The following is a 22,376-nucleotide window of genomic DNA, read 5'->3' on the forward strand; positions in this document are numbered from 1 at the left end:
CAGAATCCAGGAAAGTTACTGTGTACATTGTGTGTCAATTTGGGTTTAACTGTTCTTTCCTCATAATGATACTTCAGTTGTAAACTTCTCTATTTTGGTGCTGGGAATTGAACCCAAGGCCTCACATATACTAAGTACATAGTACCAAAATATTCATGCTTATTAGTAAGTCATTTGTGGGCAATGCTTTCAGATCATGTAAATATCCTCTTGTCAGACTTTCTTTTTTTATAAGAAACAGTTTAGGACATGTTTATTTTCCTTTTTTACATTTTATTTTTATTAGTACCTGTTAGTAGTAATACTGATTACATCCCTTGTGGGAGTTGGTATTTGTACACAACACATCTTAATTCTGTTTACATCCCCTTCCCCTTTCCTTCCTTCCCTTCTTCCATCTCTTGGTCCCCTGTCTTTGTCAGATGTTCAGCTGTGAGTGTTAGCATCGATGATGTTGCGAGCTGGTGGTTTTCAACTTGTCATTCCTGTTTATTTGAGATAAGGTCTCGATATGTAGTCCAGGTCTTAAATTTGTAATCCATCTGCCTCAGCCTCCCAAGTGCTCGGATTACAGAGGTGTGCCAACCTGTCCAGCTCATTATTCTTTATTTTAATGCTCAGATCATTCCAGATTTGGCCAGTGGGAGCACTTTCAAGATGACTTCTGATAGGTCTTTATCATTCTTTAAGCATGTTCTTACATTTTGCCCCATCTTGTGTTTTTCCACTCTTAACCCTGAGCTCAGCCATTTCTTGTTTTAATGGAAGATAGTATTTAGAAACCAAGGTCTGGGTGCTAGGTATGCTCATTACCGATTGAGAATGTCATCATGCTGACAGCTGGAAATATATGTGTGCACACATGCATCTGTGTCCTTCATGTCTTGCCCTCCATATCCATGGGGCTCCCATTCCAATTCCGTAATGGACTTCAGTGTGGAACTCCATTCTTCCATAGTGAGACCCTGGTTCCATGTTTACTTGCTTGCTCAGTCTGCTGGTGACCAATCTCCTGACGGTCTTTGTTGAATTCATAGCTCTCCTAGCCTGACACACACACAGCTGCACTGCCACGATCTGAGCTCACTTCCCAGCCAGCCCCTTTGTAGAACAGTTGCACCCCTGCTGGACACACAGGAGTAGATGAATGGTGCCTCCTCATGATGGGTAGGGGTTTTTAAAAAATTGAGTATAGTTTTAAGGAGGGAAATATAAACTTGTTTCAGAATTCAGACAACCAAAATATTCAATCATCCAGATTCTAGTTCCTTAATATTCTGTAGTCATATTTTTTTCTCCACATTTGAGACATTTAAGTCAAGATGTTATATTAACTGCAGCTTTAAAGTTGAGTCTGATTCTTGGACAGTCTGGTGAGTCACATGTTAATATATGTGAAGTTTGTTCCTTGACACCCTGCTCACATTCAGTGACCATTTCTAATACTGCATTTTACTATTATATAGTGTATTTTCAGTTTTTTTTTTTTGCTTTAAAACTCGTTACTTCCCTTACGATCTTATCAAAAGTAGTTGAATAACATTATAGTGGAAAAGATAACGCTACTTTTTGTTGGCACAGGGAGAGAAGAGGTTAGTACCAGTTTCAAATCTAAAACTGGAAATCAGAAGGCAGGAAGCTGAATTTTCAGCCTGTTGGTTATTAATTTTGAGATAATTACTTTCTTCTTAATTTGTGTGGATAATAAAGCTTGTTTTGTTTTTTTGAGACAGGGTCTTGCTATGTAGCCCAGGCTGGCTTTGAACTTGCAGTGATCCTCCTGTCTCAGCTTTCTGCATGCTGGGATTACAGGCATGCATCACCATACCCGACTTGCTTATCTTGGTTAAGGCACAGTGTTGCTCTTGATCATGAAATGTGGTTTGGAGAGGCACTGTAAGAGGTGCCTGTATAAAATCACAGTTTATAGGAGCAGGACATGTTGGGAATGACAGTCTTAGAACCGCATGTATGAAGCATGTGACTAGCAGAGTAAGTGCCTCACAGATTATTCCAGGAGGAGCAGACTTTGACTGTTACTGTGATGAAAGCACCTACATTTTTGGCAAATACAGTTGAACGAAAAGGATTAGGTTTTCTTTACTTCCCAGAGGACGCTTTACTGTGTGCTCTTCAATTCATGGCAGGTATTAACTCAATCGTGGCCATTGCATCCTACACTGGATATAACCAAGAAGACTCTGTCATCATGAATCGTTCGGCTGTAGACCGAGGCTTTTTCAGGTCAGCATTTTATACAATTTGTCAAACTACAGTTTTTTTAGTAAAAGAAGTTCTTTAAAAATAGATTTGACTATTCCCCCTGCCAGGAAGCAGAAGGCTTGGCTGGTGGCCAGTCTAGCTAAGGAGGACACTGCCTCTTGTATCTCTTAGGATGCTCATATGCCAGTATCTTGGTTTGGGTCTTTAGTGAGCAGATATACATTTGCATTTAGATAAATTAGAAATGTCTAGAGAAAAAAGAATAAACCTGTGATCATACAGCCCATAAATAACTGCTGCTAAAATTACAGTGTGCTTTCTTTACATTTTTCTATTATGCTTCACTTTGATTGCTTTATTGACACAAAGATTGATTTCAGGTCCATGGCATATAAAGATTGTTTTAAAAATAGGGAGTTCAGAGGAGAGGATTTTCCCCTCTGTGTAGTTTCAGAGGCCAGCACCAGGGCTGTGCATCATAGCTTAATGTACGAACCCTCAACGGGAGGTGTCTGAGGTGACCTGGGGTGAGCACCTCTGGGGTTGTCAGGTTGGACTCTGACTGGCAGTTCTTCCTCATCTAACCCGAGTCTGGTTCTGTGTCCCATTTAGCATTGAACTTCCACCCTAATACAGTTCCTCTTCTCCCTGGTTCATGGTTTAGGTTGTCTCTTAGCTGTCAGTTAAATGAAAAATTATTGATATATACTAAGCCCTTTTATTAAAAGAAAATAGAAATTACCATTAGGGCCTTGTATTTTTCAGGTCTGTTTTCTATCGCTCATACAAAGAACAGGAGTCTAAGAAAGGATTTGACCAAGAAGAAGTTTTTGAGAAACCTACACGTGAAACATGTCAGGGTAAGTATAAAGTTCAAAGGTAGTTTTCTGTGGTTGTTGCCAGGTTGTACCTTATGCCCCCTTTTTTCCTGTAGTGTTGGAGTGTGTTTTCATGTCTTTTTTAGAAATTGTTTGTAAGAAAATATGTGTATTTGGCTGAGTGTGGTGGTGCATGCCTGTAATCCTAGCACTTGGGAGGCTGAGGCAGGAGGATTGCTTCGAGTTCAACCCCAGCCTGAGCTACATAGTAAGATCCTGTCTCCAAAAAATAAAAATGAAAAGAAAGTATGTGTATTTGCCAAAGTCTTTGGACCTTCCCAGGAGTGTTCTTCCTATAGACCTTCCCTCCTTTTGGGTCCTGCATTGAGAGAAAAGTTAGGAAATCAGAGAAGCTGTGTTTCTTATTCATTTTTTCCATTTGCACAAGAGCTCCCTTTTTGCCCCCAAACTGTAATACAACTGTATTTGGCCAAAATATTAGCAAACATTTAAAAAATAAACAAGGTACCTAGCATTTGTTGTTTCTTCTAGAAAACTCGAACTTACATTCTAGTTGTTATTTTCAGATGTTTAAAAAGTAGTAGTGCAATGGGTTAGATGGGACATGCCAGGGAAATGGGGTGTCTGCCACGGTTTGGCTCTCAGCAGCGTTACATGAGCAGTGTGTTTTGTTTTTTTGTGTCTTCTCATTACACCAGTTCTGCAGGGTGGCTTTGCGTAGTAGTGAGTTGGGGTTTAGGGTTCATAGGATCGCACAAGGTGACATCGCACTTTCTGCTGGGGATGCACGCATGAAGGCACACTCTGGTTTTCACCCTTCGTGGGTGTGTGACATCCTCAGTGCTTTCCTGTACGTGATGCTCATTCTGAAGCTGCCTTGTTTCCCTACAGGTATGAGGCATGCCATTTATGACAAGCTGGATGATGATGGCTTGATAGCTCCAGGGGTCCGTGTGTCAGGAGACGATGTTATCATAGGCAAAACGGTCACCTTACCTGAGAATGAGGATGAGCTGGAGAGTACTAACCGGCGCTACACTAAGAGAGATTGTAGCACTTTTCTCAGGACCAGCGAGACAGGCATTGTGGATCAGGTTATGGTAACTCTCAACCAGGAAGGATATAAATTTTGTAAAATAAGGGTGAGTATAGCTTAATCACCCCATGTAATTGGTTTCAGAATGTAAATCAACTTCATTTAACCTATTTTTATGTGACTTCAGGTACGCTCTGTAAGAATTCCACAGATTGGAGACAAATTTGCTAGTCGGCATGGTCAGAAGGGGACTTGTGGTATTCAGTATAGACAAGAGGTAGGTGTCTGTTCTCCTTTACTCTTAGCCCAGAATTTTATTGGATACTGTATTAAATCACAACTCAATTTTACTTTTTTTTGGTACCGGGGATTGAACTCCATACCTTGTGCTTGCGAGGCAGGTGGCGGCACCACTGAGCTAAATCCCCGGCCCAATTTTATTAACTTCTGAAGAATTGAAGAAGTATACAAACATACCTTGAATAGAATTTAGGACATAAAAATTCAATTCGATGTGGTATCAGTCCTAGTTTTGTAGCTAAGAGATTTCAGTATCTTAATTTTAAGTCTCTGAAAATTTTCTTTCTAGGATATGCCTTTCACCTGTGAAGGAATCACCCCTGATATCATCATCAATCCCCATGCCATCCCCTCTCGTATGACCATTGGTCACTTGATCGAATGTCTTCAAGGGAAGGTAAGAGATTGCCTTCAGAAATCTAAGTTTCGAAATAGTATTTCTTCCAAAATGATGAAGGATATTTTCTCTCAGGAAATACTTTCCTGTACAGGATACTTTGTTTAAGCTAGTATTATAATTCTTTTTTAACCTTCAAATTGGTTATGATTCTGCCTTTCCCCTTTAATTAGGAAAATTTGCAAAGTTATGGCCAAGATAGAATTTTTGTAAGATATACTACCTGGAACCTCTATACTCATACATGGTTATCTTATTCACTATTTCTTTCCTATAGATAGTTAATTCAGGGCCCGGGATTTAGCTCAGTGGTTCCGGCACCTGCCTCACAAGCGCAAGGTCCCAAGTTTAATCTCCCGTACCAAAAAAAAAAAAGATAGTTAATTCATTGGTGGTTAGTTCAGTATGAACCTAATTTGATAGCTATATTATCAGCTATTCATACATATTTTAGTGGAGATTTTCAGATTGTAAGTGTCTTGTTAGGGTAGAATGGCTAGAGCCATTTGATTTTGAGGTGTTTAACCTGTTATTTTCCTTTCGCCATCAGAAGGATTTGGGAGCCTTGCTCTTTCTGTACCTGATTTTTTGGATAGATTTCTATTTAAAGCTTACAACTGAGTTTTTCAATTTTAGATAAATTTGTTTTGAATAAAGTATAAGCTGTTTATAAAATGAGCCTCAGTATAGCATAGACTTCTGTAATATAGATTTTAAGCTCAAAAGTTTCCCATTTATAGAAAAGATTTTAATTGATTGTAATTTTTTTTTTTTTTTTGGTACTGAGGATCAAACTTGGGACCTTATGCTTGCAAGGCAGGTGGCGGAACCACTGAGTTAAATCCCTGGCCCCTAATTGATTGTTTCCCCTTAGATGTTATACATGAATAAAAATACAGAGTGAAACAGCATTTTAAAGAATGTTTTTATTTCCAGGTCTCAGCTAACAAGGGTGAAATTGGTGATGCCACTCCGTTTAATGATGCTGTGAATGTGCAGAAGATTTCTAATCTTCTCTCAGACTATGGCTACCATCTCAGAGGAAATGAGGTATATTTGTTCTTGGAGTAGTGATTTGTTAGGTGCATTCTTTTTTGTTATGTATGTGATGTATTCTTAAAAAATGAACCTTTTATTGAACATACTTCAGAAGTGTACACAAAGTGTAACCACACAGCCTGATGCGTTTTCGGAGTGAACACACACTATAGCCCCTTCACACCTGTGAGCATTGCTGTCCTGACTGCTGACAAACTAGTTTTGTCTGTTTTGACTTTTATACCTGGAATTAACAGTATATGCTGATATCCTTTGAACTCGTTTAGCATCTTTAGTTCTGTGCTTCACAGTCTGTCTCTCTTTAGGTCCTCTACAATGGGTTCACTGGTCGAAAAATCACATCACAGATTTTCATTGGCCCCACTTATTACCAGCGCTTGAAGCATATGGTGGATGACAAAATTCATTCTCGAGCTAGGGGACCTATTCAGATCCTTAATCGACAGCCCATGGAGGGTAGATCTCGGTAAGAGAGCTGTGTCAGCAGCATTGCTATTAGTCTATTTTTTCTTTTTTTTTTGTACTGGGGATTAAACCCAGGACCTTTGCACTAAACTATATCTTCAGACCTTTTTTATTTATTTATTTTTTTCCAGTACCGGGGATCGAACTCAGTGCTTGCAGGGCAGGCACGGTACCACTGAACTAAATCACCAGCCCTAGACCTTTTTTCCTTTTTTTTGTTTTTTGGTACTGGGGATTGAACTCGGGTCCTTGCGCTTGCACAGCAGGCGGCAAAACCACCGAGCTAAATCCTCAGCCCACCTTTTTTACTTTTAAAGATAGAGTCTGGGTTGCTTAGGCTGGCCTCGAACTTGTAATTCTCCTGCCTCCCCCCTCCCAGAGTGCTAGAATTACAAGCATGCACTACCATGCCTGGTGGTTGCCTTTCATTTTATGACTTTCACAGCTGTTGATGATCATTGTATTTTGTTTTTGTTTTTTTGTACCAGGGATCGAAGTTGCGCTTGTGAGGCAGGTGGCAGAACCAATGAGCTAAATCCCCAGCCCTGTCTAAAGCCTTTAATTAAATAAGGATTTCAGACTGATGAAATTCTAGTTTTTATCATTCCTTCATTAGCTGCATTACTTCTAAAACTTTGTTCCCTCAGCTAGTTAGCTGGGATGTAGTTCCAGTGTCCATTTATTCTGCCTATAGTAAAGACAACATAAATGTTTGAATCTTTTTTTTTTTTTTTTTTTTGGTACTGGGGATCAAACTTAGGGATCAAATCCCTGTCCCCTGTTTGAATCTTTATTTACTAGTTTTCAAAATAATGAGTTGTGGGCCGGGGATTTAGCTCAGTCGTTCTGGCACCTGCCTGAAAAACACAAGGTCCTGAGTTTGATCTCTGGTACCAAAATAATGAGTTGTTTGTCTAGCATGCTGCAATGTGGACTGATGCCTTTTGCTTTTGGTAGTGTCATTCCAGATTTCTGGGTTTTCTGTCCTGTTTGTGAGAATGCAAAGGAAACCGTCAGCACACACTTGCGAAGCCGTCTGAGCAGTGCTTTGCTGGGGTGGCCGGGAGTCACTCACTGGTTCTTTGGGTCATTTGCTGGACAGCTGCCTTATTTAAATTGACTTCTTAAATGCACTTTTTTTTTTTTTTGGTACCAGGCATTGAACTCGGGTCCCTGCGCTTGTGCAGCAGGCGGTGAAACCACTGAGCTAAATCCTCGGCCTTAAATTCGCTTTTGAGTATAGTGTTGATTTCTAGGAAGTGAAACAATAGCATAATGAGCCTCTTTTTGTACTTCATTATATCTTATGAGGAAAATTAGGTGCTGTACTTGAGAATCTAATGTATCTACTCCACTGGGGGCACCCTTGTGCCCATCAGATGGTTGGAAGACTTCTCCTCCCCACCAGCTAGAGAGAGAACATTAGAGACTGGTTCTCCTTTGTAGTGTCACTCTTTACCTTTGCTGTTAGTGAAAGCAGTGTTTATAATTTTTAAACAGTACAAAATAATCTGCTGTTTTCCCTTTAACAGTGATGGTGGCCTGCGTTTTGGAGAAATGGAACGAGATTGTCAAATTGCCCATGGAGCAGCACAGTTTTTACGAGAAAGGTTGTTTGAGGCTTCAGACCCCTATCAGGTCCATGTCTGCAATCTCTGTGGAATCATGGCAATCGCTAACACCAGGACTCACACGTATGAGTGCAGGGGCTGCCGAAATAAAACTCAGGTGTGTATGGACCTTATTCCTTTTTTTAGAATATAACCATGGCGGTCTAATTCTCTAGCAGACGCAGCATGGTGGGACAGGTTGATATGTCACAATTGCAGTTGCTTGCCTCTCTTAGGATTCTTAGTTTTAAACAAGGAAAAAGGTAATTTGATTTTTCCAAAAAACAATTTAAGGATGGTAATTTTTCCAGACTTTATCTTTTTAAAACAATAAGGTATTGTGCAAGGGATTTTAACAGCAAGTTTTTCTTAGCCCTTCTAACCGGAGAGGTTTATAAGCTGTGTCGGCAGAGAGAGCGGGTTCAGCAGGCTGCAGGGAGAAGGGATACCGGGAGAGTGTTCAGGCTGGTGGCCAGCGAGCTCCCTCCAGCATCTCATCTTTACTTCGAGCTGGGGCAGGAAGCGAGGTCACTGTGATGCAGTTCTGCTAATTACCTTTTTTTTCCTTTTCAGATTTCTTTGGTGCGAATGCCTTACGCATGCAAGCTGTTGTTTCAGGAACTTATGTCTATGAGCATTGCACCTCGTATGATGAGTGTTTAGCTCTTTTAAAAGATTCTCAACAAGATACTTGTCTGAACCTTGTTTCTGTGACATGGCTTTGCAAAAAATGACACGATATGAGTTCAGTCCCCAGCACCCCGAAAAAAGACAGAATGTACTATGTTTCAATAAAAAGCATTTTGTTTAATGATATGCATGCTTTTTCCTTCTGTAAATAGACAATAAATTTTTGTAGTCTGGAAGTGTTTTCTTTAATTTGGATTTCTCTGTGTAAAACCAGTGAATATCTAAAGTGTTAATGGATTTGATTAAAAGAAAATCAGTTAAGAACAGGAGATGTAGTTATGTGGCTACTTTCAGCTATGTAGACTTCATATATTCTGCAAGTTTATGTCAACACCTCCACCTGTTTAAAAAGAGAGAGGTAAAAATCAGTTTCATACACAGACATGGTTGACTTTCTAGTTGTCAGATAGTTTAGTGTTTCCAAATATATGAAGATGTTAAAACATGAGGATAAAGAGCAGAGCACGGTGGTGTGCAATCTCGGCTACTTGCGAAGCTGAGGTGGGAGGAGTCTGGGTAACACTGAGACCCCCATCTCAAGAAAACCAAAATCTGGGAATGGTGGCACACACCTGTAATCCCAGCACCCAGGAAGCTGAGACAGGAAGATCACCAGGAATTCAAGGCCAGCCTGGGCTACATAGTAGGCCCTGTCTCCAACACAGAATAAAACCATGGGGGTAAAAATACATATGAGTTCTTTTATAAGTGAGAGTGATGTGCTGCAGTGCTGTATGGAATCTGAGATGTACGAGTGTAGGCATGGAAGGTAATTCTGCTCTACTGGTCTGTATGTAAAGGGGCCCTTCTTATTGATGTCTCCCAACAGCAAGTTGCAAGCCAGAGGCTAAGGAGCATTCATTCATTCTCAGTCCAGCTCACGGAGAGCTTAATGTAGAACAGCGAGCAGCACAGCTGAGACTGGGACATGGCTCGTCTCAGCTGCTGCTCTTGGTTTTGCTGCTTGGCTCTGCACATCTTGGCTGAAGGGACTTTGACCAAATGCATCTTTTGCTGTTTCATTTCATTCCACAGCTGATTGATCAGCACAGCAGAAAGGTTTGACAAAAGCTGACGGTGGAGTTTGTCCTTGTTTGGTGTGAGGGAAAGCCAATTCAGATGTCACTAAACCATGGAAAGTGGCACTGCTATGGCTGCCTCAGAGGAAGACTGGGCAGTGGAGTGGGGTAAAACAGCATTGGGCATTTGCCAGCACACCTACCCACCTTTCTGGTTTTTTGTCTTAAAAGCTCAAAGTGAAAGACCAAATTGCCTACAACCATTTTCCCTTAAATGGGAATGTAATAGTCGCAAAGGAAATGCCATGTAGAAATCATGGCAAATGGAAGCCTTTCTAGTCAAGTTTCAATTTTCTCATAAGTCTAAGATAAAGTAAAAGCAACCAAGTCCTAATACTGGCATTGTGCCAGCCATTCACAGGTTCTTTCTGAACCATGTGATCCACATTTAAAGTCCTACCCAGTGCCCTTGTGACTTCCTACTTTGATATTGTGTGTCTATATATTTAAAAAAATTTATTAGTACACATCTGTGATACATAGTGAATTCTATTCTTTATTAAGTGGAAACCCTAGTCGTTATTTTCTGGTGTTCCCCTACCATACTGGGGATTGAACTCAGGACCTTGTGCTTGTGGCACCACTGGGCTAAATCCCTGGAAGTTTTTGGTTTTTTTGAGACAAGATGTCAATGTAGTTCAGGCTGGCCTTGAACTATGTAGCCCACACTGGCCTTGAACTCACAGTGACCCCCCTGCCTCAGCCTCCCTAGTGCTGCAATTACAGACGTGGGCCACCATGCCCAGTCACCCTAGTCATTCTTTAGCCGGTTGTGAGACTAGGACACACCTCTTCACACACCCTTTTTCGCTGGTATTTCATGTAAGGCATCCACCACTGTGATCTTGGCTGAGGCTGAGGCCTGACCTTGGGAGTTGGATGCGTGGCACTCGTATTCTCCAGCGTCTTCCTTACTCAGAGGAGACACCTATGAGAGAAAGAGGTCGTCAGTGCCTCTGAAGGTCTCCTTTTCACGGGCCTCCACAAGGCCCATCCTTCCCCAGTTCTCTCACATGACCTAGGGACTCCTAGCAAGGTGCTGCACGATGCAGTACAAGCCCTGGCGAGGAGACAGTGTGCGTGCAAACTGAGGAAATGTCACGGGCAGCTTGGAAGTCTGCGCAAGTTGGAATCTGGACAGGTACACGAAGCACTTTGAGAGAAGCGCTGATGGGGGACGATCTAAGAAACACCCATGAAATCAAAATTCAAGAATGTAATTCATCACTTGGTTCCTGTGAGAATTTTGCTTTGAACTCTTATTAAAAAAACTATTCTCCGTTCATTGTTTCCAAAACACCTTTGTCTCCTTTAGTTCCTGCTGAAAGAGGAGCAGCAACCCCTCGGTAGGGCTGTTCAGACAGGAAGAGCAGTGCCCTGCCAGGTTGGGTAGGACCCAGGCAAGGAAACCTGCAGCCCTGATACGCACCAGGACCCAGCCTGTCACTTCGTGCTTTTCTGGGCCACCGCGGGTCTGAATGGCCAGGTTGTCCCGGTCACCAGGCAAGAGTTCTGTCCTTTGAACTCCATAGCTACCCCTTTTGACCTGCAAAAAACAATATTTTCAGCACCAAAACTTCAACTTGGAAATGGCCACATTCAGAGAATTGCACAAGGCGGACATCAAACTTTCTGATTACATTAAACCCAGTAATTTACTCACACATTCCCTGTCCTGGATACTCATTAAAACACAGCATTTATTTCCTCCTGCTGGTTTCCCACCACTTGGTGTTTTAGTTTTTCTGCATGCCCTGGGGAGACACATGCTCATCCTTTCCTGCCCACCTCCTGCCTCGGAAATCCTGCAGGGCCTTTGTTGCTTGCCAGCCACGAGTGGCTGACAGGCCCTTGGGCAGGTGTGACAGGCCTAGGCCAAAGCCATTTCTCTGTTCTGAGGGCTAAGGATTTTGAGGATGATTCACTGAAGACCTGAGGTCGGAAGCGCCTGTCACACATAAGCTGCTGCCATTGTCCTCATGACAAGACCTGCTGCCTGTGCCTGTGCATGTCGGGATGAGATTTGGAAGGATGGCTTAAGCCACCCAGTTTGTCTGCTTTGAGGCCAATAGTGAATACCTTCCTAACTTCCACCCTCCTTCCAAAGGTCAAACTATGTTCATTATGTGAGCTTTGGGAAATACACAGAAGAAAAAATCCACTTGTTATCCCCCCATACACATTTAGCAATTCAGTTACAGGATATGATTTTTGTTTGTTTTGTTTTTTGAGACAGTGCCTCACTAGGTAGTGGTTCAGGCTTGCATTGAGCTCTTGGTCTTCCTCCTGCCTCAGCCTCCCGAGTGCTAGGATTACACAGGTGTGTACCTCCACATCCAGCTAAAATACACATATTTTAGGGCTGTGGTAATGGTGGGTTTTAAGCAAAAACACAGAAGAATATTCATTTTATGGTAGGCCCCTTTTCAGAGCCAAGTTGAGATTTACTGCTATTACTTTTGTAATTAGAAGGATTTAAAATCTCAGAAAGTTAGTTTCCTTTTCAGTTTTTTTCTGTAACAAAGTAAATGTTCCTTTTTTTTTTGGTACCAGGGATCGAATTTGCACTTACAAGGCAGGTGGCGGAACCACTGAGCTAAATCCCCAGCCTAAATGTTCCTTTTTTTCCTGGAACATCTCTACATTGCCACCATCAGTGGGAGAATACCGGGCCACCTGGTCTCCTTTTCATATGAATGCTATGAGGACACACACAGACCAGGCGGGTTTTTCCTCCCATTTCCCAAGTGGCTAGGAGTCAGTTTATGTGAGTGCGGCTTTTGCAAGTTATTTAAGCCAGGCCTGGTCATGCACACCTATAAATGCAACACACAGGAGGCTGAGCTAGGAGGATCGCTTGGAGCTGGAGGTCAGCTTGGGGTACATAGCAAGATCCTGCTTCAAAAAAGAGTTATTTAAAATGTCTTAATATTTGGGGGTATTAATTTGATTCAATGGCTAAATTAATACATCTCATGCCTTTATTTACTGAATCCAGGATCCTATAAAGGTTTTATCTATGAGCAAAGCAGAAAAATAAGATTTATAGCACAGGAATACTGAATCTAAGCAACTGAATGGTGGATCCGCAGATCACATAACTCTTAAAAAAAAGGATTTTGTGCTAATTAAGCCAATCTACTATGCATAGAAAATAAATATAAATATGTAATATACATAAATATAATGTTACTTATATATTATTTATATAATATAAATATAATATTTAACAGAATTGATATATTTTAATTAACATATTATAAAAAGTTATGCACCATACAAGGAAGGGCCAAGAATTTTTATGTGGCCAATTTTTATATGGTAAACTTCTTAATTTGAGTATCTAGAGTTTTAAAAAAGATGCAGGTGGAGAAAAGTAGCTCTTGAGACAGTTCTGCAGATCGTGGGCTGGAAGAGTCTTGAGTCCAAACCCCGGAAGCCTTCAGGGCAGGAAAACCTGCCTAGAAGGCTGGGTGAGTCGGGTGAGTACGGAACTCGGACCCGCAGGTAGTTCAGCCTCTGGTTTTTCTGACCACAGCTCAGTCGCGCGGAGTCCTGCTGTTTTAAGTAACCGGTAAGGAACAAGAAAAAGTGCCGACGATGAACATCAGAGTAGATCTGTCTGATTACTATGGGTTGAGAAATGGTAAGAGGTTGATGAATTTCAGGGAAACTTTCAAGTCCACTTAAGTATTACAGAACAAATTTGGCGTCTTCTTTGGAAATCTTCAGAAGAATGTTAAAGAGAATCATATCTTTGTTAAAATTTTCAAGTTCTTGGGCCAGGGATTTAGCTCAGTGGTTTCGCCGCCCGCTGCGCAAGCGCAAGGACCCAAGTTCAATCCCCGGTATCAAAAAAAATTTTCAAATTCTCTCAGCCAGGGAAACAAAAGACAAAACGATTATCTACAAAAATATTTGTAATACATGATAAAGGGTCAGTATCTTTTTTTTTTTTTTTGTACTGGGGATTGAACTCAGGACCTTGCCCATGCGAGGCAGGCAACGGAACCACTGAGCTAAGCCCTGGGCCCAAGGGCCAGTATCTTTAATGTAACAAAAGCCAGAGGCTGAAGGACCCGATAGACAATGGTAAAGGGTATGAAAGGTTAGTTCCTAGGTGCGGAGACCGGATCTCAGCGCAGTGCAGGAGACTGGCCCGGCCGGCCCGCAGCACAGGAGGAGATCAGTGCCAGGACGGCGGGGTGTGGCTTACGTCACTCATCTGGGAAGCACCTGGCCGTGCTCAGTTCAGCGAGAACAAATATTTCCACCCGGCCGCGTGCCTTCCGGGGACTCTGCCCCTCACCGAGGAGAGCTCAGGGTGTGGGATGCTAGCACTCACATGCTCAGGGCGGCCTTCTTTAGGAAGTCAAAGAGTTGGGAACAATAGAAATGATCTGAGAATGGTTTAAAGGTGCGGCGCACGATTCCTGGAATATTATAGCTACCCAGGAGCGGGCCTGGAGGGGCCGGAAAGCCGTTATTAAGAACAGAAGTGAGCATATTGTGTCCCTCTTCCCTGCTCACACTTGGGATGTGAGTCTGTATATGTCTGGGCGTGGAAAAGGTATAGAAAGAAAAAACCAGGGCAGTTCACATTGGTTATTTCAGGGAGTGGAAGGAGAAAGGAGAGTTATGAACTCTTTCCTTAGGAACCGTTAGATCTTTAGTTTCTCATTATCATCATCACTATATTTAATTTTTTGTGGTTATTGGGCATTGAATCCAGAGCTTTCTCACTGAACAACATCCTTAGCTCTTTTAAATACATACAGAAAATAAATACATATTTACATTTTTTGAGGCAGTCTTAACTGGCTAAGTTGCTTAGGTGAAACTTGAACTTGAGATCCTCCTGCCTCAGCCTCCTTTGGCAGATGTCTTCTTGGATTACAGGCATGCACCACCATGCCTGGCTACCACATTTAATATCAGAAAAGAGTTACTGGTAAGGACAGTTTAGACTACTAACCAGATGCCTCAACTCTAAGAATTGGCATGGCACCGCTTGGAAGTAAAGCCCCAAACTAAATCACCTTCTATTATTTAATTAAAAAGTTTAATAATTAAAAACAGAATTGCCCTGGAGCTATGGAGAGAAGGCTCCTCTTCCCTCAGTTCTACTATTTCTGAGTTCTGGTTCTGTGCTTTGTTTTGTTTTGATTTGATTTTGTTTTTGGGTCTCACTATGCAGCCCAGGAGAACCTCGAACTTGTGGGAATCCTGCCTCAGCCTCCTGAGTGCTGGGATTACAGGCCTGTGCCACCATGCCTGGCAGTTTATGTTTACAAAGTGTGAAGTCTAACATTCACTTCTATCCAAAAAGCAGTTCCGTGTTTAAATTGGACTTGCAGCCCTCTGTGATCCTAAGTATGTCAAGCACACGGAGATGCTTAGGGGAAGAAGACAGACTAACCATCTGGCCGGCTGTCTTGGTGCTGCCTGGATGCTCGCCGGCTTCTTCCCCGTAAGATCTCGCTGGGGTCCTACACTTGGGCGGCGGGGCCTTTGGCTCCTTCTAGCAAGTCTGCAGAAAATCCGTATTTTCTGTTCCCCCTGCCCTCAACTCTCTCCCTCCTTTTCACCATTCAGAATTCAGCTCGTCATTTATCCTCTGCAGCAGCCCCAGCAGTCCCGCCGAAGCCCGGCTCTCGCGCGCGGCTGTCCTCGGCCGCCAGGGGGCGCCAGAGACCGGCGCTGGGACTCGCTTCCCGGGACTTCTCTTCGCGGGCGAACCGGCCCGGCCCTTTCCTTCCGTAGGTGTTCCGGCTGTGCGGAGAACTGCGCCCGGGGCCGCGGCTTCCACGTTACCCACTGAGGACCAAGTTTTCTGGAGCAGAAGATGAGATCCATTCACTGAGAGCAAGCTCAGCAGCCCGGGGAGGACAGTCGAGGGCCTGGATCCCGCTGCTCTGGAGACTGCAATCACCCTATTTTTATTTTCCCTCTCTGGGGCACGCGCGCGCGCGTGTTTTCTTGATTTCTGCCTCAGCTAGTTTGTTTGATGTGGGTTTCTTCAACTGGCTCCAGAAAGAGTTCTGACCCCTGGGATCAGAACCCCCTGGAGTCCCAGAAGTTGCTCCTCTAATCATCAAGGGAGACGACTGGGCATGGTGCTTCACGCCTGTAATCTCAGCACTTGGGAGGCTGAAGCAGGGGCATCGCTGCGAGTTCGAGGCCAGCCTGGACTACATAGCAAGAGTGTCTCAAAAAACACAAACAGAGAGAGGGAGAGAGGGAGAAAGGGGTGGGGGAGACAGAGAGAGACAGAGACAGAGAGAGAGAGAGAACCTTGTGTACAGGAGAAGGCTGTGGTGCTCTGGTTCCCTCACCTCCTCAGCCAGGCCCCACCTCCTGCTGGAGCGTGAGTAATGTCTCTCAGCAGATGGGTCCCAGACGATCAGCCAAGTGTTCAGAGGCCTTCAGTCTTCAAGTGGGGAGACCAAGACTATGGCCTGTAGTTCGAGGGGCTTTTTTTTTGCCAGAAAGAGAGGAACTCAACTGTATTCTTTTGTCTTGCTCTGTAGTTCAGGCTGGCTTTGAACTCACTATGTAGCCCAGGCTGGCCTTGAACTCAAAGCGCTCCTCCTGCCTCAGCCTCCGGAGTGTTGGGATCATAGGCATCAAGTCACCACACGTGGCGGGGAAGTCACACTCTTAACCATCATGCTGCACGCCGAGACACAGCAGAGGATGTGCTAGGTTCAGCATTATCATCTCTGATTCCTCAGATGTGGGCCAGGGCTCTGCTGTGGCAAGCAGGCTGGTCAGATGGCGGCAGCCCCGGGCGGTGTCTCCGGGGACCGACGCTGGCTTGGTCCCTCCCTGCTGGCCAGGCTGGGACACCCTGACATCCAAGCTACTGACCTTGTTCCAGATGAGCGCGGGGGTGGGGATCCCGATGACCTCACAGCTCAGGTACACCTGGGCGCCAGAGACGTTCCAGATGTCCTTGGGGGGCGTCACGATGGATGGGCCTGCAAGAGGGCACAGGGCCAATTGGTCTCTCAGCAGCGCTGCGCCTGTCACAAGCAAACTCCAGCTGCGTGGACGGAGCTACCTGCTGCCGGCTAGCAGGGTCAGAAGCCCAGCCTGCTCTGAGAATCTGCTTTGGAAACGCAAGAATGTAAACACGCAAACCCCAAAAAACAATTAGAAAGAAAAATCTATTGTTAACAAAATTATCTTCTTCCCCAATCCATGCTTCAGGGAGTTTTAATTTCCCAGCTGTTTTGTATTATCTAGGACTTTTCCATCAACACAGGGAAATTTTAGTTCCAAAATATTTTAATGTTTTTCATTTGTTTACCAATATTTCTAATTTGGAGGAGGGGGATAAACAAACAACTACTCACTGAGTAATGAAAGACCAAACAAAACAAAGCAAAACAAAAACTCTAAGGGCTTATTTGAAAATGGGCTCAGTATGCAGGCAAGATGAGGGTCGGCACACGGTGTGAAGCTGCCTGGTCTGCCCTGAGGAAGAGACCCAGGCGCCCTGGGTGCTGGGGGCTGGAGGAGGCATCTCTGAACCAAAGGGCTTGGGGTCAGGAGATGATGGAGGGGTCTTTCTGCCAGTGTAGGCTGGGGAAGGCAGCTGGTAAAGAACAGCAAATGCCCCTTGCTGTGCCCAGGCCCCCAAGGGGAGGGCCGCTTCCCAGCATCCACATCCCTGGCAGGCAGCTCTGGTGTTGGGGGGGGTGTTAAGTATGGGAGCTCCGGAGAGGGGCTGGCGTGACACCACCCTGTCCGTAACCCCAGGGTCCGCCCGTGGGCGCTCAGGGTCAGGGCCCACAGTGCGGGTCCTTGTTGCTACTAGAGGTGCGGCTCTCGGCTCTCTGGGACTGGGCTTGGCTGACTACTGTCTGTGAATCAAAGCTGACCCCCCCGCCCCATCTGCATGGCCTGCAAGCTAAGAATGATCTTTGCATGTTTAAATGGCTGGAAAAAATCCACCTGTACACTTGCTGTCTCTGGCTGCTTTGGTGACACAAGGGCAGCAAAGAGCAGCTGCATTTGAGGCTGTGTGGCCCAACATATTGGTGCTGTGGCTGCTGCAGAAGAAATCTGCTGATTTCTGCCCCAATCAACTACAGGAGACCAGTGGCTAAATAAGATCTCAGCAGCTGGGCGTGGTAGTACACGCCTGCAATCCCAGCACGGGAGGAGGCTGAGGCAGGAGAGTCACAAGTTTGAGCTCAGCCCGGGCAATTTAATGACTGAGACCTTGTCCTAAAACTAGAAAAATAAAAGGGGCTGAAGGTGTTGCTCAGTGCGAAAGCCCTGGGTTCATCCCCAATACCCTAACGAAAGATGTCCAAGGAAGGCTCTGTACTCTAATCCTTTGGACCCTCCCTGGAGGTGCCCCGAGTACACTCACTGGGTGAACTCTGGTTCTGCTCCGAAACTCACACCTCTGAAGCTGACAGGTGTGAAAGAGCTCGGGCCAGCTGTCCAGTGGATGATTCATATCTTACCTGCTCTAATGCTGAACACCAGCCAGGGCTGGGCCACCAGGACCAGGGAGACCTGGCCAGGCTGAGGGGAGGGGCATAGAGCTGTGAGCTCAGGACCAAGCTTCCTGATTGTGCAGTGCCACTTCTGGAACGAATGAGTTAATTATTCCTTCTGAATTTCCAATCCCAGCTGCCTGGTCGAGTACTGACCATAGGGTCATCTTGCATCAGGGTCCTGGGAAAGGGACAACCTTGCCTTCAGGCCTGGAAAGTTTTCTGGAGTCATCAACATTCAGAGGACACAGGCTATTTCCAGCATGCTAATTTCTTAAAATACAGAAAGGAAATGACCCTGGTGTGTAAGATTTTCCCACTCATCTCAAGTACTAGAAGCCGATTTTTTTATATCTCTTGGGATTTATTTTTCCCCTTTGTAAGAATGTGTACAGAACAATCAAAAGTTTTGGAAGCTCCGAATATATTTGTGCTTCCTCCCCCAAACCATGGGTCTGAGTGGAAAGCTCAGGACGTGGCTGGGGTCTCATGCCGCAGCTGCACATGTGGTGCAGGCGAACAGCTGTGCTGTGTGCACCTCCTGGCTCCGTCTCATACATGTGTGGGTTCAACCCTGCAAGAGGCTGCCCCCGCCCCCATGCTGGGCATCCTCCAGGGCCCTGGCACCCAAGGGCTTGCACAGCATGGACCAGATCTGGCGGGACTTGGAACTGCTCACTCACTCTCCCAGAGCCCCCTTGCTCCTGCATGCAGGCTGGTCAGGGAAGCCTGACCTCAAATCCCAGGGGATCTGCAGGAATTGTTCCGGGAAGAACATATCATGTTCGGAGATCTGGAGGGGCTCAGGGACAAAGCCGCCTCTCACTCTGAAAAGCCACACAAGAATGCAAGGCAGTTTCCCTGGGAGGCTCTGTGGGTCGTGGCCTTGTGAAAACCCACTTGCTTTAGCCTGGATCCAACCCCCTTGTGTCCCCGAGGGAGCCGAGGCATCGGCCTTGGTTGTTGGGGTGGGGGTGGGGGGTCGCTGGAGTGCAGGGCAGAGTGCCAGCTGGGTGTTCCGCATGGAAACTGAGGGCATGTGATGGATTTCCCCCATGGCATAATCTTATGTGGATGTTCTAAGTTTTAATACAGTTTATTTAATCAAGTCTTTCCTGCCTAGTTTATGGTTTTTGTATCATGTTGAAAAACTTCTGCCCAGCCTGGTCCTCTGACAATCTCTTGTTGTCTTCTGTAAGTTTTGTATATAAGTTCTTTTCTTTCCTTTTTTTTGGTACCTGGGATTGAACTCGGGACATTGCACTTTCAAGGCAGGCAGCAGAACCACTAAGCTAAATCCCCAGCCTCCATAAGTTCTTTTCTATTGTTAGGTTTTTGGTCCATCTTGAATGAATTTTCCTGTATAGTATGAGTTTAAGTCAAAGCCCCCCACCCTTATCCCAAGGGCATCCAGCTGCTTCAGCACCATTTGTTGAAAAGATCATCCTGTTCCTGTTGATTCATTAATTAGTGCCCTTGTGTGAAACCACTGACCATGTATGTGTGGTCTATTCCTGGACCCTCTCTTCTGCTCCACTGATCTAGGTCTCTCCTTGTGCCAATAACTGTGGTAATATTTAGTAATTAATTATGCTAAAGCTGAAGCACTAAATAGAGAGCAGATCTATTCCATCTCCCCCCAGCCTTATTATTCCAGGAAAAAGAACATTTCAAGAGAAGCAAGAATTCTTTGGAAACATTTTAATACTTTGAGTAAGAGCCATCCCCAGGGTGTTCAAGAGTAGGACAAATCCTGCTGTGAGTTTCCTTTCTGTCTCCTAGCCCTTGGAATACACATCAGGTGACTGGGCTGTTCTAAAAATGTAAGGTGGTTCTGTCCGCCTTGCATCCACACTACCAGTAGAACTCTACCTTAATAACCCATGCCACTCTGACTCCCACAGCAAGTCAGAGCCCTCAACTATTTCCACTATCCTTGGGCTAGGTCTGAATTAGTAACACAAACAATATCCAGGCTGTCAAGGGCTACTCTCAAAGATGTTCCTGAGGTTTTGAAACGTGATCTCTTGTAAAAGAAGTCAGATCCGTTTGTGATTAGACAAATAGCACAGTGATCAACAGAGCCCTTGGAGTAGCTGGAGGCAGGCTGGGCTCAACTTGACTTCCTGTGTTGGAAGAGTCCACAGGGGCTCATCATTCATCCCCTTCACTTTGTTCAGAGCTCACACTGAGGAGGACATCTAGCGCTATGGTCTGCCAGGTTCTTCGTCGCTTATTTGACCTAAAGTCCCCAGGCATAGCAGAGGGAAGGGAACTCCTTGATAAAGGCAGGACATGGCAGCATAGAGAAAGATGAGTGATGATACATGGCTAGGAGGACTGAGGGGGTGACCTGGTGACCCACGGGAACACAGAGGACGAGGCATATATGCAAAGAAGAGGGAGTGGAAGTGTTAGGGGCTCGAATGACAACCACAGTGCTTCACCCACCACTCTCCAGAACACAGTCCACTGAAAAGTGATTCCACTGCCTCCAGTCATTGCCAACTGCATGTCGGTCCTGTAATTCAGTACAGGAAGGTTCTCTTCTACTAGATCACAAGAGCACTCAACTCAGTGACTATCCTAAGCAACTTCTAACTGTTTCTACTTTACCTTTGCTCCAAGAACATCAAAGCAGATCCAGAATTATTTCCATTTTTAAGGCGAAAGAAAATTTTAATTCATTCTAAACTGATTTTCTCATATAAAAACCTTGAGGCTGGGCCGGGGATTTAGCTCAGTGGTTCTGCCATCTGCCTTGCAAGCGCAAGGACCCGAGTTTGATCCCCAGTACCATAAAAAACACCCACACAAAAACAAAAAAAACCCAAATAAAAACCTTGAGGTCAGTACCCAAGGCCAGGCCAGAGTCACGAACTTGCCACCCAAGTCATGCACAGTGTTTGGATTTCAATTAAAACAAGTCCCAGAGTTTTTTAATGTTTAAGGATAAACTCCAGGATGGGCTGAGTTACTTATTTATCTTTCCCTTGTTCCATAGGACTTTAGGCTGCTCAAACATCTGTCTAGCAGACATCCTGTCCATAGAATGGCTCACTGTCCACTGCCTCTCTCTGTCGCTTGGTCACTCAGGCAACTCTAGAAAACCACCACACTGTCCACAGCGCTGCCTCGAGCCCGATGGGAGAGGTCTGTCACAGGCTTTCCCACTCACACCCACCATGTTTTCCTGTCTCCAAACGAGGCTACCCTATTCTCTCATCACTGATATTTTACTTTTTTTTTTTTTGGTACAGGGGATCGAACTCGAGTCCTTGCGCTTGCGCAGCAGGTGGTGAAACCACTGAGCTAAATCCCCGGCCCCCTATTCTCTCATCTACAGTTCCATTCATTCTCATCTAATCTCTTCTGGTCCTTTAAACTCTCCCCAGTAATCAATGTCTAACCTCCAGGTTCATATTCTTATTCCCCCATTTTAATAACTCTTGTTTAACAGCCTTAAGGAACTATCGTTCCTTCTTTTCAACTATTCCTTGAAAAGAAAGAAGTAAGGAGGGAAGAGGTAGAGGAGGAGGAGAAGAAAAAAAATGAAACAAAGCCAGACCCTAAGTGAAGTTGTAGCAAGAAAGAAAGTTCTGAGTTTGGAAGAAAACTGAAATGCAATGTAATGACTCCGTGTCACCTTGAAAGTACCTAGAATCCTCTCGCAGCATCTCCACCTCAGTTGCATCCTCCTTTGGAGCCCCCTCCAATTACAGTCTAGGCACATGGTTCAAAGAGGACTGAATACCTTCAGGGGTACTCAGCTGTAATCTAGGCATAGCTGTGTCCCAAGAAACCACTGCAGACATAGAAAGGGAAGAATTATAGATAGATGGATTTAAGTTTGGAATATTAGACTTGGTTCTACAAAGGCCAAGAAGGGCAAGTCTCATAAAACACAAATGACATGAGGAAAAGACCTTGAAATGGAATTTTGAATTTACCAGTCACTCATTCAGCCTGATTTTATATAAAGTTGTAGCAGACAGGACAGAGTTAAAATTCATTATCCTATAAAAAGCACAGGGGGGATGTTGAAGAAGCATGTGAGCCACTTCCTCATCCACTGCAGAGCACAAAGCACTCTCCAGCCATGACCTGAGGTGTCCTTGCCCAAGCTGTTATTTAAGAATAAGAAGACAGAGCTCTCTTGAGGTCA

The 22,376-nt window shown here is 44.5% G+C and overlaps 2 protein-coding genes across 6 annotated transcripts in view; one reads left to right on the forward strand and one right to left on the reverse strand.

The window, feature by feature from the left end:
- The window catches only part of Polr2b (RNA polymerase II subunit B), a 43,274-nt gene extending 34,529 nt beyond the window's left edge, over window positions 1-8,745 (forward strand). For all 4 annotated transcript variants that reach the window (XM_087187708.1, XM_004849679.4, XM_087187710.1 and 1 more), the window contains 9 exons: window positions 2,148-2,244; window positions 2,989-3,083; window positions 3,954-4,204; window positions 4,286-4,375; window positions 4,688-4,795; window positions 5,732-5,845; window positions 6,160-6,320; window positions 7,852-8,047; window positions 8,503-8,745. In XM_087187708.1, coding sequence (XP_087043834.1) covers window positions 2,148-2,244; window positions 2,989-3,083; window positions 3,954-4,204; window positions 4,286-4,375; window positions 4,688-4,795; window positions 5,732-5,845; window positions 6,160-6,320; window positions 7,852-8,047; window positions 8,503-8,592 — 1,202 coding nt within the window. In that variant the 3' untranslated portion in view covers window positions 8,593-8,745. The remainder of the gene's footprint in view (window positions 1-2,147; window positions 2,245-2,988; window positions 3,084-3,953; window positions 4,205-4,285; window positions 4,376-4,687; window positions 4,796-5,731; window positions 5,846-6,159; window positions 6,321-7,851; window positions 8,048-8,502) is intronic.
- Window positions 8,716-22,376, reverse strand: part of Igfbp7 (insulin like growth factor binding protein 7) — a 69,009-nt gene continuing 55,348 nt past the window's right edge. The window contains exons 2-5 of one of the 2 annotated variants that reach the window (XM_004849681.4): window positions 16,569-16,678; window positions 11,128-11,244; window positions 10,500-10,626; window positions 8,716-8,959 (exon numbers count right to left, since the gene is read on the reverse strand). In XM_004849681.4, the coding sequence (XP_004849738.1) occupies window positions 8,925-8,959; window positions 10,500-10,626; window positions 11,128-11,244; window positions 16,569-16,678 (389 nt within the window). In that variant the 3' untranslated portion in view covers window positions 8,716-8,924. Of the gene's footprint in view, window positions 8,960-10,487; window positions 10,627-11,127; window positions 11,245-16,568; window positions 16,679-22,376 lie in introns of both variants that reach the window. The other variant, XM_004849682.3, reaches the window with a different exon arrangement.

Source organism: Heterocephalus glaber, unplaced genomic scaffold (assembly GCF_053883595.1).
Source record: "Heterocephalus glaber isolate CG9 unplaced genomic scaffold, H.glaber_assembly_v1.0 deba00001509, whole genome shotgun sequence".
Taxonomy (NCBI): Eukaryota; Metazoa; Chordata; class Mammalia; order Rodentia; family Bathyergidae; genus Heterocephalus; species Heterocephalus glaber.